General features: G+C 36.5%; 1 protein-coding gene across 5 annotated transcripts in view; it reads right to left on the reverse strand.

The window, feature by feature from the left end:
- The window catches only part of atp13a2 (ATPase cation transporting 13A2), an 83,827-nt gene that overhangs the window by 4,527 nt on the left and 57,216 nt on the right, over positions 1 to 22,084 (reverse strand). For all 5 annotated transcript variants that reach the window (XM_072915887.1, XM_072915890.1, XM_072915889.1 and 2 more), the window contains exons 20-26: positions 21,455 to 21,579; positions 21,217 to 21,377; positions 17,355 to 17,447; positions 17,200 to 17,279; positions 14,230 to 14,374; positions 13,840 to 14,168; positions 4,760 to 4,911 (exon numbers count right to left, since the gene is read on the reverse strand). In XM_072915887.1, the coding sequence (XP_072771988.1) occupies positions 4,760 to 4,911; positions 13,840 to 14,168; positions 14,230 to 14,374; positions 17,200 to 17,279; positions 17,355 to 17,447; positions 21,217 to 21,377; positions 21,455 to 21,579 (1,085 nt within the window). The remainder of the gene's footprint in view (positions 1 to 4,759; positions 4,912 to 13,839; positions 14,169 to 14,229; positions 14,375 to 17,199; positions 17,280 to 17,354; positions 17,448 to 21,216; positions 21,378 to 21,454; positions 21,580 to 22,084) is intronic.

The raw sequence follows: 22,084 nt of genomic DNA on the forward strand, positions 1-22,084 counted from the left end.
CTTGTTACGCTATGACTATAGACTACTCCAGCAGACTAGCTAGCTGTTCCTGTACTTGATAAATAATTTTGGGGCCAATATCTCTAGCTAGCTAGGTTTATGTACCACCACAGTCTCATAATGAACCGAAAATATTTCTCCGTTAGCCGTGATGCTAATTTTCTCTATGTTAAATCCCATTCATTTATGCTAACAACGTTAGCGATCCGAATTTACCTTTTTTGTGATCTGTAAAGTTCAACTAGCAAATACTAAATCAAAAGGTGTAGTTTCCTCTGCTTTCTGTTCTGCTAGCCTTTCTGTTGTCATACAAGGTTAGGTTATAGTTTGATTTAGCATGCTGATTGAGCGTTCATTTATTCATCGAGCCTATTTCTATTCATTTGTCCATCAGTAAAATATTTTTAAAGACCACTCCAATTGTTTAGCTGACTATTTATATCTGTGTGTGGCATTGCATTCGTGTTTTACAAGCTTCTCATCTTATTCTATAGAATAAGATGGACGGTGTCCAACTTTGAATAATCAAAACATTTTCAAAATTTCCAAACCTCCCGAGCTTAACTTCCCGTGGTAAATTTCCGGAAATTTACCCGAAACTTTCCACCCCTTTGCAACCCTAGCTCTACCTTCCACATTTTACACCCGATTCAAACCGTTCCGACTTCAAACCAGCCTATTCGGGAATCGTGGGCTTTCCCTTGACAAATTCTAAAAATTCCCAGATTTCCAGGATTTCCGGGACATTTTTCCCATTCAAAATGAAATGGCCTTTTTTCAAACTTCCACCATTCCCACATTTTTTAACCGATTCAAAGCATTCCACATTCAACACTTTTCCAAATTCCTATTTCCACCCTATTTTCTGGCGACTACTCCTCCCACATTTTTCAACCCACTTCAACCGTTCCACCGTCAAAACATTCCTCTTAAGCAGGACAAAAAAAAACTAAGTTGGTTTTTGAACTTGAAAAATTCCCGTTTTTCCCAAAATTCGAGGAATTCCGTAATACAATTTCTCAATTCAACATGTTACTTCAACATTCTCGACCGATTTGAAAAATTCCAACACCAACCATTGGTGTTGGAATTCATTCATTCACACTCATTTAGACCATTCAAGTTTTTTACCATTTTCATAAATACTCCTGATTTTCCCTAATACCATTTACTACTTCAACATTTCTTGCCCGATTTAAACAATTCCAACACCAACCAATTCAGCTTATTCAGGACATTCATGCTAGTCATTTTCCAAAAAAAATCACGCTTTTCCCTAAATTCCCAATTTTCCAGGAAGTTCCCATTGAAATGAATGGGACATTTTTCCAAGTTGCACAATTTTCACATATTTCAACCTATTCAAACAATTCCAACATTAACACATTCCACTCATCCAGGACATTCAAACTAACACTTTCCCAAGTTCCAAACCAAATTTAGGTTTTCCTGGAAATTCAAACCATTCCAACATTCAAACTATTCTTACATTCATACTACATTCTGTCAGCATTTCAGTTCAACTTCAGCAATGGAGCATTCACACGCAATTCCTTTAGGAATTGCTTAATTGAGTTAATGATAGCTTTCTGATTTTTATCAGAGAAAAAAATGACTCACACTTTGTGTACGTTTTTTTAGTGGGCAATTAAAGGACAAAGAAGTGAAATCAAGTGATGACAAATGTTCTTTTTATGTGAGGAAATAACACAATATATATTTCTGTAAATTGCATCATGTTTTGCTTTGTTATAAAAAATAACATTAAAATAATATTTCGTGACTTGTGTCAAATATGATACAAACTGAAAATCATACATGCAAATTGATTTTTGTAAAAAAAAAAAAAGATTTGTTCAGGAGGACCAATAAAAGCTACGGCTGTAATTAAATAATAAACTCAAGGCCACATCATTTTATGTGGCCTGTGAAAGCCTGCAAATAATGTGTGCCAATACATTTTCTTACTAAAAGTACAATATTCATCCAAAAAAAATTAAAAAAACTCATGCCATTGCATATTTTTGAAGCACTAATATTAGCCAATAATGCAACAAATATTGTATCCTACATTCCAAACATTTGTTGAAATCTAAATAAATAACCAAATATCAGCCTGACTTATTTATGATTTCATCAAATGGATTTTACAGTAAAAAAATAAAAAACCAGCAGCTCAGTCGCCATAATTGTATGGTAAAAAAAACAAACTATGGGACTTTTTTGTCCTTCTATTTGCACTAAACAAGTGTAAAAACTACTATTTTACTGTAACACCCTGGCAGACTATTTTCTAAATTGTTATTTTCTAAATGGTTATTTTCTGAATTGTTATTTTCTAAACTGTGGCACCTTTTTTCCATTTACAGTAATATGCTGTAAAAAAAAAAAAAAAAAAAAAAAAAAACTCTGTACATTGTAAAGTGAAATTCTGGCGACTCAGCTGCCAGTTGTATTTTTTTACTGTAAAATCTAGATTTTTGTTTCTTTAGTGTACGTAAAAAAATATGCAATTGACATATATGTAATATCATGAAGCGAATCCTATTTGTGTATGAAATAATATTATTTACCATTATGGTAAAGGTGTATGAAACATTATTATTAGCGTTAAGGTAAAAAGTTATGAAATATTATTATTAGCGTTAAGGTAAAGAGGTATGAAACATTATTTTTAGCGTTAAGGTAAGGAGTTATGAAACATTATTATTAACGTTATGGTAAAGAGGTATGAAACATTATTATTACAGTTAGGTAAAAAGTTATGAAATATTATTAGCGTTATGGTAAAGATGTATGAAATATTATTACAGTTATGTGATATCACGAGGAAAATCCTACTTATGTATGAAATATTATTTACTGTTACGGTAAAGAGGTATGAAATATTAGTATTAGCGTTATGGTAAAGAGATATATTATTAGCGTTATGGTAAAAATATAATATAACAATAAAATGTAAACAATTGTGGTCCCAGTGTTGATTCCTGGGGTACACCACAAGATATATTTAACGCTGTAGGTTAGGTTCTTGTTGAAATATTTTGACCATTATGGTAAATATATGATAAAAAATATTAGTGTCATAGATAATTTGTAATAAATAATCTTATTAATGTTATGGTAAAGCTGTATAAAATATTATTATTAGCATTAAGGTAAAGTATTTTGGTAAATACAGTCGTGGTCAAAAGTGTACATACACTTGTAAAGAACATAATGTCATGGCTGGCTTGAGTTTCCAATAACTTCTACAACTCTTATTTTTTTGTGATAGAGTGATTGGAGCACATACTTGTTGGTCACAAAAAACATTCATGAAGTTTGCTTCTTTTATGAATTTATTATGGGTCTACTGAAAATGTGAACAAATCTGCTGGGTCAAAAGTATGTTAATATTTGGTTACATGTTCTTTGGCAAGTTTCACTGCAATAATGCGCTTTTGGTAGCCATCCACAAGCTTCTGCTTGAATTTTTGACCACTCCTCTTGACAAAATTGGTGCAGTTCAACTAAATGTGTTGGTTTTCTGACATGGACTTGTTTCTTCAGCATTGTCCACACGTTTAAGTCAGGACTTTGGGAACCGTACTTCTAGCCTGATTTAGCCATTCCTGTACCACTTTTGATGTGTGTTTGGGGTCATTGTCCAGTTGGAACGCCCAACTGGGCCCAAGACCCAACCTCCGGGCTGATGATTTTAGCTTGTCCTGAAGAATTTGGAGGTAATCCTCCTTTTTCTTTGTCCCATTTACTCTCTGTAATGCACCAGTCCCATTGGAAGCAAAACAGGCCCAGAGCATAATACTACCACCACCATGCTTGACGGTAGGAACGGTGTTCCTGGGATTAAAGGACTCACCTTTTCTCTTCCAAACATATTGCTGGGTATTGTGGCCAAACAGCTACTTTTTTGTTTCGTCTGACATCACATGGACAAAGATAAGACCTTCTGGAAGAAAGTTCTGTGGTCAAGTAACCAAATATTAACATTGCTGTATGTATACTTTTGACCCAGCAGATTTGGTCACATTTTCAGTAGACCCATAATAAATTCATAAAAAAACCAAACTTCATGAATGTGTTTTGTGACAAACAAGTACTGTATGTGCTCCAATCACTCTATCACAAAAAAATAAGAGTTGTAGAAATGATGGGAAACTCAAGACAGCAATGACATTATGTTCTTTACAAGTGTATGTAAACTTTTGACCACGACTGTATGCGTTTTATATTATTACTACAGTAATGGTGAAGACATATGAAATATTATTAGCCTTATGGTAAAACTGCATGAAATATGATTATGATTAGCGCTATTGTAAAGCTATATGAAATATTACCATCACGGTAAAGATGTATGAAATATGATTATTAAAGTTATGGTAAATATGTATTAGATATTATTACAGTAATGGTGAAGACATATGAAAAATTAGCCTTATGGTAAAACTGCATGAAACATGATTAAGATTAGCGTTGTAGTAAAACTGTATGAAATATTACCGTTATGGTAAAAACAAATTAAATATGATTGCCGAAGTTATGGTAAATTGGTAAAAATGCATTAAATATTATTACAGTAGTGGTAAAGTTGTATGAAATATGATTAGCATAAAGAAGAATCTGTATTAAATGTGATGATGATTAGTGTTATGCTAAAACTGCATGAAATATGATACGTGTGTGAAAATATGCTAACAGTTATGATAAGTGTATAAAACATGATTAGTTATGATAAAAGTGTATGAAATATTACCGTTGTGATAGAGAGGTTTCTTGTGAGGGAAGCCCTTGGTGAGCACCACGGCCATGAAGACGTACTGGAAGCCTGACACTGAGAAGATTGAGGTGTCGGCCATGTTGGGAAGGTTTGCTGAGCCAAACACTGTAGAATTGACTGGAATATACCTGAGGGGAAACATCACACTATTATTATTTTTATGATTATTCCTCTAATAATGCACATTTACTTGACATACAAATAAACCTGAGGGGAAACATCACACTATTATTATTATTATTATTGTTGTTATGATAATGCACATTTACTTGACATAAAAATAAACCTGAGGGGAAACATCACACTATTATCATTATTTTTATGTTAATGTACATTTACTTGACATAAAAATAAACCTGAGGGGAAACATCACACTATTATTATTATTATTGTTATTATGATAATGCACATTTATTTGACATAAGCATATAATTCCTATTAATGAGTTGTTAAATTAGCATCATGTCCATCTTTGATGGATTAGGAGTTGTAATCTGTCCAAGACCAAAAAGGACACATTCCAATTCTGAACATTTCATTGACATTTTGATGACTGAGATTGTTGTAATCAATGTTGTTTGTTGGCAGAATTTACTCTAATGGCTTTCCTCCCACCACATTTACATGTGATTCATTCACAGCACCTGATAGAATCCACAAAGTGTTGACTTTCTCCACATGTTATGTTACAGCCTCATTCCAAAATGCAATAGTAATTTTTCTCCTCAAAATTCTACACACAATACCCCATCATGACAACGTGAAAGTTTTGTGTTTTTTTTAATTAGCCCATCTACAAAGTATTGAGCAAAGGCTGTGAATATTTATATATGTGTCATTTTTTTATTTTTAATAAAGTTGCTGAATTGGAAAAGAAAACATTTTCACAATGTCCATCCATCCATCCATCCACTACCGCTTATTCCCTTTGGGGTCGCGGGGGCGCTGGAGCCTATCTCAGCTACAATCGGGCGGAAGGCGGGGTACACCCTGGACAAGTCGCCACCTCATCGCAGGGCCAACACAGATAGACAGACAACATTCACACTCACATTCACACACTAGGGCCAAATTAGTGTCATTATGGGGTAATGTGTGTAGAATTTTGAGGACAAAAGTGAATTTATTCCGTTTTGGCTACAGCTATCAATTTTTTTAGGTCAGGTTTGTGACCCTGGTCACACCCTTGGGTCCTCAAAAATTTTAGAAGAACAAAAAAAAACTGCCATTGCTCAAAAAATAATAATGCATTAAATACATGTTGTAACAAATTATTTACCTACTTAAGGCTCCAGTTAGTCCACATTAAATATTCCACTTTAAAAATAATTTGGGGGAAAATATTGCATATTCTGTGTTTTTGCCATAAAAAACAGGGTTTTGACAAAAAGGGCATAAAACATTAAAAAAAAAGTTCAACTTCAAATCAACAGATGGATCTGAAGTTGATCTAGAGATAGGAGCATTGAATAAAAAAAACTTTTTTTTTTTTTCTTTTTTTTTTATTGTTTGATTCATGACCTTTTTGTCAGAGCCACCTTTTTTTTTTATAATACGGCAAACATTAAATATGCAAAATGTTCCCCAAAAAATATTTCTAAGTGAAATAATTAATGGGAACTAAATATGTCAATAATTCAAAACAACATTGATTCATTATTATTTTTTATTTTTTTTTAAGAATGACAGTTCAAGAAATTATTTGGGATGCGCTCATAAAAGTGAAAAGACTTTTTATTTATTTTTTTTACTTTCAACGCTTAAGTCTCTAGTTTAACTTCAGATATATCCCTCGATTAAACGTTTTTATTATTTTTTCTTGTTTGATTCATGCCTTTTTTGTCAAAGAAAACTTTTTTTCCTTTTATGGCAAACAAAAAATATGCAAAATTTCCCTCAAAAAATATTTCAAAGTGTAATATTTTATGTGAAGTAAATATGTCAATATTTCATATCACATTGATTTTAATTCATTATTATTGTAATTGGAGCCTTAAATACACTATATTGCCAAAAGTATTTGGCCACCTGCCTTGACTCACGTATGAACTTGAAGTGCCATCCCATTCCTAACCCATAGGGTTCAATATGTCGTTGGTCCACCTTTTGCAGCTATTACAGCTTCAACTCTTCTGGGAAGGCTGTCCACAAGGTTGCGGAGTGTGTTCATAGGAATTTTCCACCATTCTTCCAAAAGTGCATTGGTGAGGTCCAGTGTTGGGACTAACGCGTTACAAGTAGGGATGATGTTTGATGAGAAATTATCGAGTTCGAGCCATTTATGGAATCCTCTTATCGAACCGATTCCTTATCGATTCTCTTATTGAATCCAGATAGGTTGTTGTATATGGAAAAAAACACAATATTTGGTTAAACAAAAGCTCACTTTTATTTTATAAGAATAAAATAAAATAAAATAAATAAATAAATATTGACTGTTACCCCCCTAAAAAAATAAAAAAAATAAATATTGACTGTTGTTACCCAAAGTATATTAAGTGGGATTTTTCAGAAAAACAAATATATACAGTAACACAAAAACAACCTGTTTCTGTGATCACTCTAGGTGTATAAATAATAATATAGTGTTAAATAAAATCAGTCCCTTGGGCACAAAACTGAAAATAATACAGCTCTCCAAAAAGTGCACTTCTGCTGCTATTGGAACATACTAACTACACACACAGGCAGACAGCTAACAAACAATCCAAGACGTCTAATAAAGTTCCAAAGCAGATAAATCCATGTAGGCTCTTTATTGTTGTTGATCTTGCTTTGTCTTTTCCTATCTTTACTTTTGTCTTGCACTGGACTGTCATTTTTATTTTTTTTAAACTGAAATACACACAATGACAAATGTATAAGCTATGTGATTCAATTAATATACTGAAATTTAATACACAATATGTAAATATTAGCTTCACACAAATATACAGTACTATCATCAAACAAATACTTCTGAGTGTAGAAACTATTTCGATGGTGGAAATACACGACTGGCAGCCATTTTAAGTCCTCAAAACATCTATTGAAACAGTGCACAAAAATCGTTTTTCAATAAACATCTTAGTATCAAATTTAACCACTTTTCACCTTAATATTGAGTTACCGGTACATAAACAAGTTAAACAGTTTACTTACAGATTTATCTTTTCCAAAGCTTGTAAGAGCTAACACAACTTGTCTACTTCTCAATTGTCTCATGAACTGAACAGACGTCGCCAACCCGGAAGTGCCCAAACTAATGACGCGTAGTATTTTCATATCGCTACAAGGTGTCAGTAAGAGTCTACAATCAAATGGGCATTACATTGCCGTCCCACAGGGCATTTCCTGTGGGAAAGGATTCGTTCCCAGGGATTCGAATAAAGAACCAACTCTTTTTCTTTACTATAGTGGCCTCGATAACGGGAACCGGTTCTCAAAAAGGGATTAGAGTCCATGGAATCGGTTCTTTTCTTATCGAACAACCGGTTTCGAACATCATCCCTAGTTACAAGTGAACAAGGGGATGGGTCAAACGCTGAGGACAAATTTCACCACACCTAGTGTGTGTGTGTGACAAGCATTGGTACTTTAACAAAGTACCGTGTTACTGTAACGCCGTTACTTTCGGCAGTAAATAGTAATCTAACGCCTTATCCTTTATGTTCAGTAACTCAGTTACCGTTACTACATGATGCGTTACTGCGTTATTTTACGTTATTTTTTTATGTAGTATCGGCTAGAAACTGAGAAGATCTGAGTGTGTTTTATTGGAGCGCTGCGGAAGAGGCGACAAGGTGTGTGTGTGTGTGTGTGTGTGTGTGTGTGTGTGTGGGAGGGGGCGTGTCTGTGTTTACTAACAAGACCTGACGAAGCCCGAAGCCGAGTTTCTTAATATGGAGATATTCTCACTACTTTTCTTTTGTCGACCACAAAGAAAATAACATTTACTTAAATGTAAGTTGTGTCTTGGATCAAAAAGCCTATCCTAGCAATTCAAATCTGCTGAAACAGCTACAAAAGCAACATGCTTCGACGAAGCTAGTAAAGAGAGACACACTTCACCACGCTATTCTGTTGGATAAGCTCAGAGCAATAGGATTTGACAAAACCTCATTGAGCTGGATGCAGTCTTACTTAGAGGGTAGGGAACAAGTGGTAGAGGTGAACGGCACCGTGTCCACCCCCCTCTCAGTGAGCTGTGGAGTCCCCCAAGGCAGTATATTGGGGCCTTTACTGTTCCTAGTATACATAAACGACTTGTCATCGGCATGCGACTGTGAATTGTTCTTGTTTGCGGATGACTCGGCCCTGCTGGTATCAGACAAGGACAAGTCACAGGTGGAGAAAATCCTCAGTGCTGAACTCTGTAGAACTTGCACCTGGCTCACTGACAAGAAGCTATCCATACACTTGGGTAAAACGGAATCCATCCTGTTTGGGTCCCACATCAACCTTAAGAAAGTCAATGAATTCACTATAAAAGTGGGTGACATTGTTATCACCAGGAAGGATGAGGTCACCTACCTAGGTTCCATTCTAGAGGCTAATCTTTCCTGTGATAAAATGGCAACCAAGGTAATCAAAAAGGTCAACCAACGAATGAGATTTCTCTATAGAATCTCCTCTCTGGTCAACAAAAGCACCATGAGGATTCTAGCGGGAACTCTCGTTCAACCTTTTTTCGATTACGCATGCACCTCCTGGTACCCTAGCACCTCCAAAACCCTCAAATCTGAACTCCAAACATCCCAGAACAAGCTAGTCAGATTACTTCTAGACCTCCACCCCAGATCCCACCTCACTCCTACCCACTTCTCCAAAGTGGGCTGGCTCAGGGTGGAGGACAGAGTAAAACAACTTGCACTGAGCCTAGTCTATAAAATCCGCTACACCTCCCTGATACCGAAGTACATGTCAAACTACTTCCTTAACGTAAATGACCGCCATAACCACAACCCCAGGGGGAGCTCCACTAACCACGTTAAACCCAGATTTCGATCTAACAAAGGTCTTAACTCATTCTCTTTCTATGCCACATCAATGTGGAATGCGCTCCCAACAGGTATAAAAGAAAGGGCATCTCTATCCTCCTTCAAAACCGCAATAAAAGTACACCTCCAGGCAACTTCAACCCTAAACTAACACCCTCCCCGGATTGTTAACAATCAAATGTAAACAATCAAATGTAGATACATTTCTTATGCCTTCTGATCTCTCTCTCTCTCTCTATGTCCACTACTTGCTGTACATATCCTACCAAGTCAGACCTACTATATTTCAATATCCATTTCTCTGTTCTCAATTGTTGATGACTGATGATAACAACCAAACCTAACCCCCCCCCCTCCACACCCTGAATTGTAAATAATGTAAATAATTCAATGTATATACCCTGATGATTACCTTGTGTGATGACTGTATTATGATGATAGTATATATCTGATAGTATATATCTGTATCATGAATCAATTTAAGTGGACCCCGACTTAAACAAGTTGAAAAACTTATTCGGGTGTTACTATTTAGTGGTCAATTGTACGGAATACTGTATGTACTTCACTGTGCAACCTACTAATAAAAATCTCAATCAATCAATCAATCCTAAGCAACAGTGGCTGGATTTTAACGAGGCACTGCGCACTGAAGGTACACACACTCTGTCAATTGTCTTATATACTGTTGCTCTTTCATTCTAGACTTCTAGAGTGTTTGATTATCACAGCACTCTAAATGTATAGACTATAAAGTTCACAAACATAAAGAGGGATGCTAGTGGGCCAGGCCAATCTTTCCTTATCTCTAAACTAATACTGGGGAAACATGTAGAGTGTTCTGGGCTTCAGACATGATTTTATTTCAGAATTCCTTGAGAAAAAAACGCCTGGTTAGGCTTTGTGTATGTAGTGTGTGCCTTCCTTGGTTTACAGCTATGTTGTTATTATGCTGTTTGTTACTTATGTATGTTATGTTGCAGTTATTTAAAATAGTTTTGTCAATTTGTTGTAGCCTGAAACAAATTGGCCCTTTGAAACATATCTTTGTCTTTGTGTGTTGTATGTAGACCACATTGCTTAGCAGAGTTCAGTGATGCAAATGCATGTCAAGTTGATCAACAGATTGTATTATTCTCCAGTGCAATAACAGTACTGAAATGAAGGCTAAAAGGGCATTAAAGGGGTCCTTAAAAAAATAAAAAATACAAATATATATATAAGTAACTAAATAGTTACTTTTCACAGTAACGCATTACTTTTTGGTGTAAGTAACTGAGTTACTTTTGAAATAAAGTAACTAGTAACTGTAACTAGTTACTAGTTACTAATCCAACATTGGTGAGGTCACACACTGATGTTGGCCGAGAAGGCCTGGCTCTCAGTCTCTCAACTCTAATTCATCTCAAAGGTGTTCTATCGGGTTCAGGTCAGGACTCTGTGCAGGCCAGTCAAGCTCATCCACACCAGACTGTCAGCCATGTATTTATGGACCTTGCTTTGTGCACGGGTGCACAGTCATGTTGAAAGAAGAAGGGGCCCGCTCCAAACTGTTCCCACAAGGTTGGAAGCATGGAATTGTCCAAAATGCTTTGGTATCCTGGAGCATTCAAAGTTCCTTTCACTGGAACTAAGGGGCCAAGCCCAACTCCTGAAAAACAACCCCACACCATAATTCCTCCCCCACTAAATTTCACACGAAATGTACCGTTCTCCTGGCAACCTCCAAACCCAGACTCGTCCATCAGATTGCCAGATGGAAAAGCGTGATTCATCACTCCAGAGAAGGCGTCTCCACTGCTCTAGAGTCTAGTGGCGGCGTGCTTTACACCACTGTATCCCACGCTTTGCATTGGACTTGGTGGTGTATGGCTTAAAATTAGATGCAGCTGCTCGGCCATGGAAACCCATTCCATGAAGCTCTCTGCGTACTGTACGTGGGCTATTTGGAAGGTCACATGAAGTTTGGAGCTCTGTAGCAACTGACTGTGCAGAAAGTATTTGCACTATGCGCTTCAGCATCCGCTGACCCCTCTCTGTCAGTTTATATGGCCTACCACTTCGTGGCTGAGTTGCTGTTGTTCCCAAACTCTTCCATTTTTTTATAATAAAGTCGACAGTTGACTTTGGAATATTTAGGTGTGAGGAAATTTCATGACTGGATTTGTTGCACAGGTGGCATCCTATAACAGTTCCACGCTGGAACTCACTGAGAGCGGCCCATTCTTTCACAAATGTAGATTGTAGAAACAGTCTCCATGCCTAAGTGCTTGATTTTATACACCTGTGGCCGGGCCAAGTGATTAGGACACCTGATTCTCATCATTTGGATGGGTGGCCAAATATTTTTGGCAATATAGTGTATGTCAATAATTCATAAGAACATTGATTTTGATTCATGATTATTTTTTGAACAATGTCAGTTTTAAAGTAAAAAATAACAGCAAGCATGGCAGCTTTGTGTTATTAGAGTCAACACTGCAACTTTTTCTTGTTAAATTTCACATATTTGCTCTTTTATTTCACTTTGTTTTTTTATAGTATTTGATGTGAAGTAAATATGTAAATAATTCATAACATTGATTTTAATTCATTATTATTGTTTTTAGCAATGACAGTTCAAGAAAAAAAATCTCACAAAAATGATCATAAAAGTGTTAGAAATATGAAAAATAAGTATCTTGTTTTCTTTTTCTACTTTCAACGCTTAAAGGCCTACTGAAACCCACTACTACCGACCACGCAGTCTGATAGTTTATATATCAATGATGAAATCTTAACATTGCAACACATGCCAATACGGCCGGGTTAGCTTACTAAAGTGCAATTTTAAATTTCGCGCGAAATATCCTGCTGAAAACGTCTCGGTATGATGACGTCAGCGCGTGACGTCACAGGTTGTGGAGGATATTTTGGGACAGCATGGTGGCCAGCTATTAAGTCGTCTGTTTTAATCGCAAAATTCCACAGTATTCTGGACATCTGGGTTGGTGAATCCTTTGCAAAATGCTCAATGAACAATGGAGACAGCAAAGAAGAAAGCTGTAGGTGGGAAGCGGTGTATTGCGGACGACTGCAGCAACACAAACACGGCCGGTGTTTCATTGTTTACATTCCCGAAAGATGACAGTCAAGCTTTACCATTGGCCTGTGGAGAACTGGGACAACAGAGACTCTTACCAGGAGGACTTTGAGTTGGATACGCAGACACGGTACCGTGGGTACGCATGCAGCTGCGGCTTCCAAACATTTGATCGCTTGCAAGTACGTGCGTGCCGCTATGTGCATGTCACGTACGTAACTTTGGGGACTTTGGGGAAATATATGTGCTGTATGAACTTTGGGGAGGTGAACGGTACTTTGGACTGTGGGATTGAGTGTGTTGTGCAGGTGTTTGAGTTGTATTGGCGGATTATATGGACGGGAGGGGGGAGGTGTTTGTTATGCGGTATTAATTTGTGGCATATTAAATATAAGCCTGGTTGTGTTGTGGCTAATAGAGTGTATATATATATATGTCTTGTGTTTATTTACTGTTTTAGTCATTCCCAGCTGAATATCAGGTCCCACCCGCCTCCCACTGCCCTCTAGTCCTTCACTCTCACTTTCCTCATCCACGAATCTTTCATCCTCGCTCAAATTAATGGGTAAATCGTCGCTTTCTCTGTCCGAATCGCTCTGGCTGCTGGTGGCCATGATTGTAAACAATGTGCAGATGTGAGGAGCTCCACAGGCAAGGCTTTTTTATCAGCGACCAAAAGTTGTGAACTTTATCGTCGATGTTCTCTACTAAAACCTTTCAGCAAAAATATGGCAATATCGCGAAATGATCAAGTATGACACATAGAATGGACCTGCTATCCCCATTTAAATAAGAAAATCGCATTTCAGTAGGCCTTTAAGTCTCTAGTTTAACTTCAGATCTATCCCTCGATTAAAAGTTTTTATTATTTTATTGTTATTATATTTCAGATAAAATATATATTTGACTTATTTTTGACCATTTTTATGGATTTTTGTTCAGATTTCTCCTCTCTGAGTCGGGACGCCCTGGTCCTTCACAGACTTTGCACTGACCAGTCCTGAGAGACGATGAGGAAGAGCGCCGCCAGCTGGCCCAGGATCACCATGGAGAAGTGGACCAGGAGGCTGCCGAGGACGGGGAGGGTTAGCAGGTTGGCAGGCGGCCTGCGGGGGTGGAGCTCCTCGCTGGGGCCTCCTCTGCCCATCACCACGGCCAGCAGGGTCACCAGGACCAGGTCGGTGAACAGGAACTGCAAGTCGGCCAGGTTGGTGCCCACGGTGTAGAGGATCAGCACGGAGGTGAATTGAATGATGCTGTAGGCGGCCATGTATCGGAAGAGGCTGAAGGAGGTGACCAGCGAGCATCGGCCTTCCCTGCAGGGGTCAGGACAAGTTGTCTTACGGTCCCTCCTCCCGCTATACATCACACTCTTGCCTGATGAGCAGCGGCACGCAGCCGATGTTCCCCGTCTTGGAGGTGAACGGTGACGCGATGGAGGCCTCCGCTTCAGACAGAGACACACCGACGTCGGCCGCTCTCAGGGCGCCGCAGTCGTTGGCGCCGTCGCCGCACATGCCCACCCGGTAGCTGTGGCAGACACACAGAAATGGGGATGTGGTGACAGTGCCGATACAAAAAGTCCTCAAAAAACTAAGGTGGAGACATCACAGAAGATTTAAAACATCACAAGAGCACAAGGCTGATGCGACCAGCGGCGCCACTTCTACATACAACTACAAAAGTAAAGCACCGGAAAACCCCCAAAAATTAGCAATAAATACCGTGAATTCCGGACAACTGCTGCTTTTTTCCTACACTTTGAAACATGTGGCTTATAAAACGGTGCGGCTAATTTATAGATTTTTCTTCGATGACCGCCAGAGTACAAATAGTTAAAAAAAAAAACAAGCAAATACACTAAAAAGGTGTGTCATTGTTTGTGCAATGGCGCCATCTTTCGGACGAGTTCGCCCACTGCAGGTTCTGTAGCGTCCTTCTATTTAGTCCTTTTAACCGGGAGTAGAAGTGCCGTTCTGTCTTCTAGCCGTCCATAGCGTTTCTTCTTGTATGGATTCTTCATTTATCACTCCAAGCGATGTTTGTAAGTTTTACAATATAACTAAAACAATTCTTATTTACTAAAGTGCCCCATGTGTTTTCATGCATATTTGTATGTGCTATCTAATGTAATCAAGCTAGCGTCGTTAGCACTAGCTAATATGCTAACATGTTTACGAGTGTCTGTGTTAGTATTATTAGCTTACAATAGCATTCTTTTTGTATTGTTTCAGTTTTGTAAATTTTAAACCAGAAGCCTTTTGGGATGATGGGCCGTCAGAAAGTTGTTTTGTAAACTGTTAGCAGTAGCTAATATGCTAACACGTTTATGAGTGTCTGTGTTAGTAACTTACAATGGCATTACTTCTGTATTGTTTCAGTTCCGTAAATTCACCAAAACGTCCCCGTGGAGTTATCGAGTCTGTTTAGCTGATTGGAAAGCTAGCTTGCGCAGCTAGTGGGTCCATGACGAGGACTTCTGTTTTGTTTGATCAGCCGTTTTACTGCCGTGTTACAGACACTGTTTGGAAACAATTAAGGTATGTAAAAACATATGTACAGATTATTGCTATGAATACCTCATTTCACAACGTATATTTCTGCGACTTTTAGTCCGGTGCGGCTAATACTGTATATGGGAAAAAATTGTTTTCTCTAATATTGTGTCTTATATACCGGTGAGCTCTATAGTCCGAAAAATGTGGTGCTTGTTTTTAATAAATACTTAGGTCTACTACGCTACAATATTTTAATATTTGGTCATTATGGTGGTGCTTGGAGAGCCAACTATTTTCTGAGGTGGTACTTGGTGAAAAAAGTTTGACAACCACTGTTGTAAATTTTAGCGCTATATAAGTTTGAACCATTTATATTAAAAAGGCAAGATTGTTTTATAAATATCTCTGAAATATTCAAGCTCGTTTTGGCAATACTGATCTGATACTTTGTGCAAATAAACCTAATGTGCCTGCTAAAATTTTAAAAGTTGTGTGTTTTCAAATAGCATATCTATCTTAAAAAAACAACAGTAAAAATATAAGAAAAAAGAGAAAATAATCTGAATGTAATACATTTTATAAACTTAGCCACATACTTCATGTTTTGTCTTTGTCTTTACTAAACTGTTCAAAGCTCTCAAAATAAAAATAAAACATACTTAAAATATAAACAAAGTTTAGTTAGTTGATTAAAAAAATAGAACAGTACTAACTTATGAAGTAATTAAAGTGAAAAATTACAACCATTAAAAACACTGTTAAATGTGTAACTGAACATTAATATTTTCATACAGGCAGAATTTTTGTTTACTAAGTTATGCAGTTACACAATCATATTAATATTATTATTCTATTCTTATATGGGAAAAACAATAGTAAACATTTAAGAAAAAAACAAATAAATGAGTATGTAATGAGAACAAGCTGAAATGTTTGAAATATTAATAATAAACAATCACCAATAATAAAGCTGACAATGTACATTTTCAGCATTTTTTTTTTTTATTAAAAAAAAATGGCCCCTGCATACTTTGATTTTTCAGTTGGTGGAAAAAGTTTGGTCACCCCTGAACTATAAAGTATCATTATTTTTGATTTGAGGATCAATATTAGAGCATAAAGATCTAGTATCGGCGATATCCATAATTCAGTATCGATCCGCACGTCACTACTCCAGGGTCTGATTTTCCAATTAGGGACTTCTGCAGATCTAAAGTACACAACAGCAGCTACCAAAATGGAAGAACAGTTCCCTGAAACCAGGGGTGTCCAATCTTTTTTCATTGGGGGCCACATTGGGCTAAAAAAATTTGGTCAAGGGCCGAAAGCCTATAAGTATATATGTGTACATATTATAATGGATATATAATTAATAATTATTATAATTGGATATTAAGACCTCCTTAAAGTTTTGTAATCAATCAGAAATATCAAACAAATGCGTCAAACATGGAAAAGTGTGGAGAGAGTGTTTTGCATTTTTCCCATCATGCATTGTAATAGGATGTAATTTAGAATATTTTTTTTTAATGGTGAATGAGCCTTTTTTTTTTTTTATCCACAAAGTTCAGTGACCATGTCTGTTGGATTTTTTTTATGACTAGGTAAGGTTGTTTGTATTGGGTCATATAGGTAAATGCTGCTCATAATTAAAGGTCATTACTCACGTTATTTGATAGACAGCAACGTTATAGCAGCATCAAATTTGTCAGACTATTAAAGTGAATGCAATCTTCTTATTAAACTCATGACGTTTTGCGGGCCGTAGTTTGGACACCCTTGCCTTAAAACATTGTTAATAAAACTAATTTGACGTCAGTGTTTTTTTTAAAAATATATTTGTGCACCTAAACTCACTTCAGCTTCTGCAGTTCTTTCACCAGCCGTGTTTTCTGGTCAGGCGCCATGCGTGCAAAGACTGTGGCTCGCATCAAAACCTGCAATGAGGTGATAGCGGCGCTCGTGTGAGGATCGGGGCAGAGAGTTCTGGTGCAGTGAACCGTGGTCGTCACCTTGGCCAGATGTTCGGGGAAGTGGTCGCAGAGGACGTCGAAGGAAGTGCCGCCGAGAGCCAAGTGGTAGACCACATCTCCTTGGCAGGCGTCCTGAGAGGTGAATGGCGAATAGATCAAGTTGGTAGTGAATTTAAGGAAAATAAAATGACACTTGTCTCGAGGAGGACAAACTAGCTACTTTAAACTCCCGACAATAAGCTGCTACTTTTTTCCAACATTTTGAACCCTGCGGCTTGTAAAACGGCGCGGCTAATTTGTGGATTTATTTTCGCTTCTTGCCATGTTTTGTGTTCAATAGTTTTCATTAAACCCTCCCAAGCTCGGACTGAAAAGGTGTTTTACTGTTTGTGCAATGGCGCCATCCTGTTTTGCCTTAAACCGAAAGTAAAACCGGCCACAGCGTTTCTACTCGTATGGATTCTTCATTCATCACTCCAAGCGACGTTTGTAAGTTTTACAATATATCTAAAAATTCTTACTTACTAAACCGTCCCATGTGTGATGTCTGTAGGAGTGTTTATATGCACATTTGTTTGTGCTATCGTAATGTAATCAAGCTAGCGTTGTTAGCATTAGCTAACATGCTAACACCTTTACAAGTGTCTGTTAGTATTATTAACTTAGAATAGCAATCTTTGTGTATTGTTTCAGTTCTCTGTGGAGTTATCGAGTCTGTTTAGCTGATTGGAGAGCAGCCAGTGGGTCCATGACGAGGACTTCTGTTTTGTTTGATCAGCTGTTTTACTGCCGTACTACAGACACCGCTTGGAAACAATTGAGGTAAGTAAATAAACATTTATGTGTAAATAACTCATTTCACAAGGTATATATATATATATATATATATATATATATATATATATATATATATATATATATATATATATATATATATATATACACATATCGGCGGCTTATAGTCCAGTGCGGCAAATATATGGAAAATATTTTTTCCTTCTAAAATTTAGTGGGTGTGGCTTATACACCGGTGTGCTCTACAGTCCGGAAAATATGGTAAATAACATAACAATACTACTACTATTAATATTAATAATAATAATAATAATAATAATAATAGAGTTTTCCTCAATTATCCGTGTGTAAGTGAATTTATGCAAAGTAGGGACACTATTTTATGATTTTTAAGAATAGTATTATATTGTTATTAAATTATTTTTAAGTCCTCCACACAGTTTTCACCCACTTATAAACACTTCACGTACTCATTTTAACATGAAACTTAAATATGATGTAAGGTGACACGCTACTTTGGAGCAACAAGTTCAAAGCAGGAAGTAACTTTTTACGAATGAGAGCAACAAGCAGCACCACACTAAAATTAACTTGATATCAAACAGGAAGAGGCAACATCACACAGCAAACAACACACATGTAAATACACACATGCACATACTCTTATTACTACTACGGGGAAATAATGAACATCAAATCAATGATTGAAGTGACAAGCTTGCAATACTCCAATAATTTGTTTGTGGGCAAGGAGACTACAGCCATGGAAGCACATTCAGTCTTTTTATTTTCGATTCAACAGAGCTGCCGTCACCGCCGGCAAATTACCGCTGCTTAGCTAACAAACACAGCTGATCTCAATTGCCGCTCTGAGAGCGCTCTGACGTCACACATCACTTGGCAACAGGCCCCGCCTTTTAATCCTTGGGGTATCCCTAAATGTTATGAACGTTATCGGTCACAGGACCCGAAAGAGTCTCAGCTATTAAAGTTTTAAAAAAAAAAGTAAAATATTATTATTATTTTGCATTCAATGCTTAAATCTCTAGATCAACTTCAGATTCATCAGTTGCTATGAAGTTTTTTTTTTTAAATGTTTTTTGTTATGTTTTATGCACTTTTTGGCAAAAAATGTTTATGGTAAAAACACACTGTGCAATATTTTCCCCCCAAAAAATTCAAAGTCAAATATTTGATGCGAAGTAGTTGCAGCCTTAAATATGTCAATAATTCACAACAACATTGATTTTAAATGTATAATAATTGTTTGAGCATTGACCGTTTTTAAACAAAAAACGACATAAGACTCTTGGCCCACTCATAAAAGTGTTAAAAGTGAGTCTTATATTCATATTTTTATTTACTTTGAACGCTTAAAAACTCTACTTTATTGTGAAGTAGTTGGAGCCTAAATAGGTCATTAATTCACAACAACATTGATTTTGTTTGATAATAATGGATTGAGGGTTGACTGTTTTAAATAAAATAAAAAAAAAACATTATAAGACCCTTGCACCCTTGAGGATCCCACTCATAAAAATGTTAAAAGTGAGTCATATACTCATATTTTTATTTACTTTGAATATTTAAATCTGAAGATAAACTTTAGATTTATTCATTGATACCAATTTAATTTTTTTATACCTTTGTATGTTTTATACCCTTTTGTCAAATAAAACCCCTTGTTTGTATGACGTGAACAAAAATTATGCAATACTTTCCCTCCAAAAACTCAAAAGTGGAATATTTTATGTGAAGTAGTTGGAGCCTATTTAAGGCTCCAACTACTTGTTAATTCATAACAACATTGATTTGATTCATAGAAATGGATTAAACATTGACTGTTTTAAATAAAAAAATGACACTATAAGACCCTTGAGGGTCCCACTCATAAAAGTGTTAAAAGTGAGTCATATATTCATATTTTTATTTACTTTGTGCTGCTTAAGGTCAACTTCACAGCTAACCGTTTTTTTGTTTAATATATATATATATATATATATATATATATATATATATATATATATATATGTGTGTGTGTGTGTGTGTGATTTTGTATGTTTTATACCCTTTTTGTCAAACAAAATCCCTTTTTTTGTATGGCATGAACAAAATTATACAATATTTTCCCTCCAAAAACTCAAAAGTGGAATATTTAACATGAAGTAGTTGGAGCCTTAAATAGGAATAACATTGATTTTGATTCATAAGAGCTTGAGCATTGACTGTTTTAAATAAAAAACATCATAAGACCCTTGGACCCTTGAGAGTCCCACTCATTAAAGTGTTAAAAGTGAGTCACAAATTCATATTTTTATTTACATTGAACGCTTACATCTATAGATCAACTTAAGCAGTATTTTTTTTATATTAAATCTGTTGTTGTTTTTTTGTATGTTTGATACACACTCTTGTCAAGGAAAACTCATTTTTTGTATGACCCATAAAAGTGTTAAAAGCAAGTTATATATTGACATTTGTTTACTTTGAAAGCTTAACCTCGAGATCAACTTAAGAGCTATCCGTTGATCGCTCCTTGTTATTTTTTTGTTTTTGTATGTTGTATGCCCTATTTTTCAAAGAGAAAAGAGTTTTTATAGAGCAAAATATATTTTTTTCCCGCCTGAATTACTTTCCCTAGTAACTAATTATATTTATTAAAGAGTAAATTAATTACTCGTTATGTTACCAAAAAAGTAACAAAAATGAATGTCTTTTTCAGAACACTGGTCCTATGTAATCATGTACTTCATGCTATTTTAACATCTGTGAGACCATCCATCAATTTTCTACCGCTTATCCCTTTCGAGAAAGTGGACTGCAGTGGCTTTTTGAAAGGAAAAGATGAAGGAAAACAGAAGGGTTTATGAATGTTGTTGATGAGTATTTTTGTCTAAAATAAAATGTGTTCTATTATGTAGAACAAATGTTTGAAAATATCCCCCATTTAACCAAAAAGTAGGTCTAATAAAATCAAATAAACATGTGCATGCGGACATGGCTAATGATAATGCTAGTGTAGATCTGTATGTATGTTTTTGGATTCATACTTGATTATGTGTGTGCTGGTTCAGTAAATTTCAAGACAAAGTGTTAGTTGACTGACCCGGGTTGGGACCACGGAGCCCTCCCCGTCCTCCAGGTGGAACCTCAGGGTGGGCGTGGCCTGACTTGTGAGGGCGCTGGCTTGGACAAACACCACCCCCTCGTCGGGCCACACCATGCCGCAGTTTTTCGCCACGTTGACTGCAGTTAGAATGTTGTCGCCTGCGTGAAAGGCGACATCGCTTTTATTTAGCGCATGTGACTTGGCGTGCACATTTGGCGTCGGGGTCGTCACTCACCTGTGACCATGACGGTGCGAAGCGTTGCTGTCCTTAGCGTGTTGATGACCTGGGAGCTTTCTGGCTTCACCAGATTCTTCATCATGAGCAGACCCAAAAAGACCATGTCTTTTTCCACCTCGCCTCTGTGGTCAAAATTCAATGAGCTGCTCCTAAAAGTACCAAGTTATTGTGCAATACTAACAATATTCAAATAATACCAGTATTGTACCGCTAATCGATAGCTGGCCACTAGCGGGCTAATCGCTGGACCGCAACTAGTCCGCTAACCAGTAGCTGACAACTGGCGCGTCTATCGTTTAGCTGGTGACTAGAACAGAATAGAATAGAGTTTTATTGTCATTATTACAGTGAACAGGTTCAAAGAACAATGAAATTGGAGCAGATTCCCCTAAGGTGCATACACAATAATATAGTAATATAAATAGTAAAAAATATTTAAAAAAAAGAAGATATACTGTATATCTATATATATGTATATATCCACACACATGCATATATCCATATATCCATATACATATACACACATACATACATATACACCAGTGACGTGCAGTCACTAGAGGCAGGTGAGGCAGGGCCTCACCTGCCATCATGGAAAGAAAAAAAATGTAAAAAGAAAAAAAAAAT

The sequence above is a fragment of the Nerophis lumbriciformis genome, linkage group LG23 (genome assembly GCF_033978685.3).
Source record: "Nerophis lumbriciformis linkage group LG23, RoL_Nlum_v2.1, whole genome shotgun sequence".
NCBI classification, from domain to species: domain Eukaryota; kingdom Metazoa; phylum Chordata; class Actinopteri; order Syngnathiformes; family Syngnathidae; genus Nerophis; species Nerophis lumbriciformis.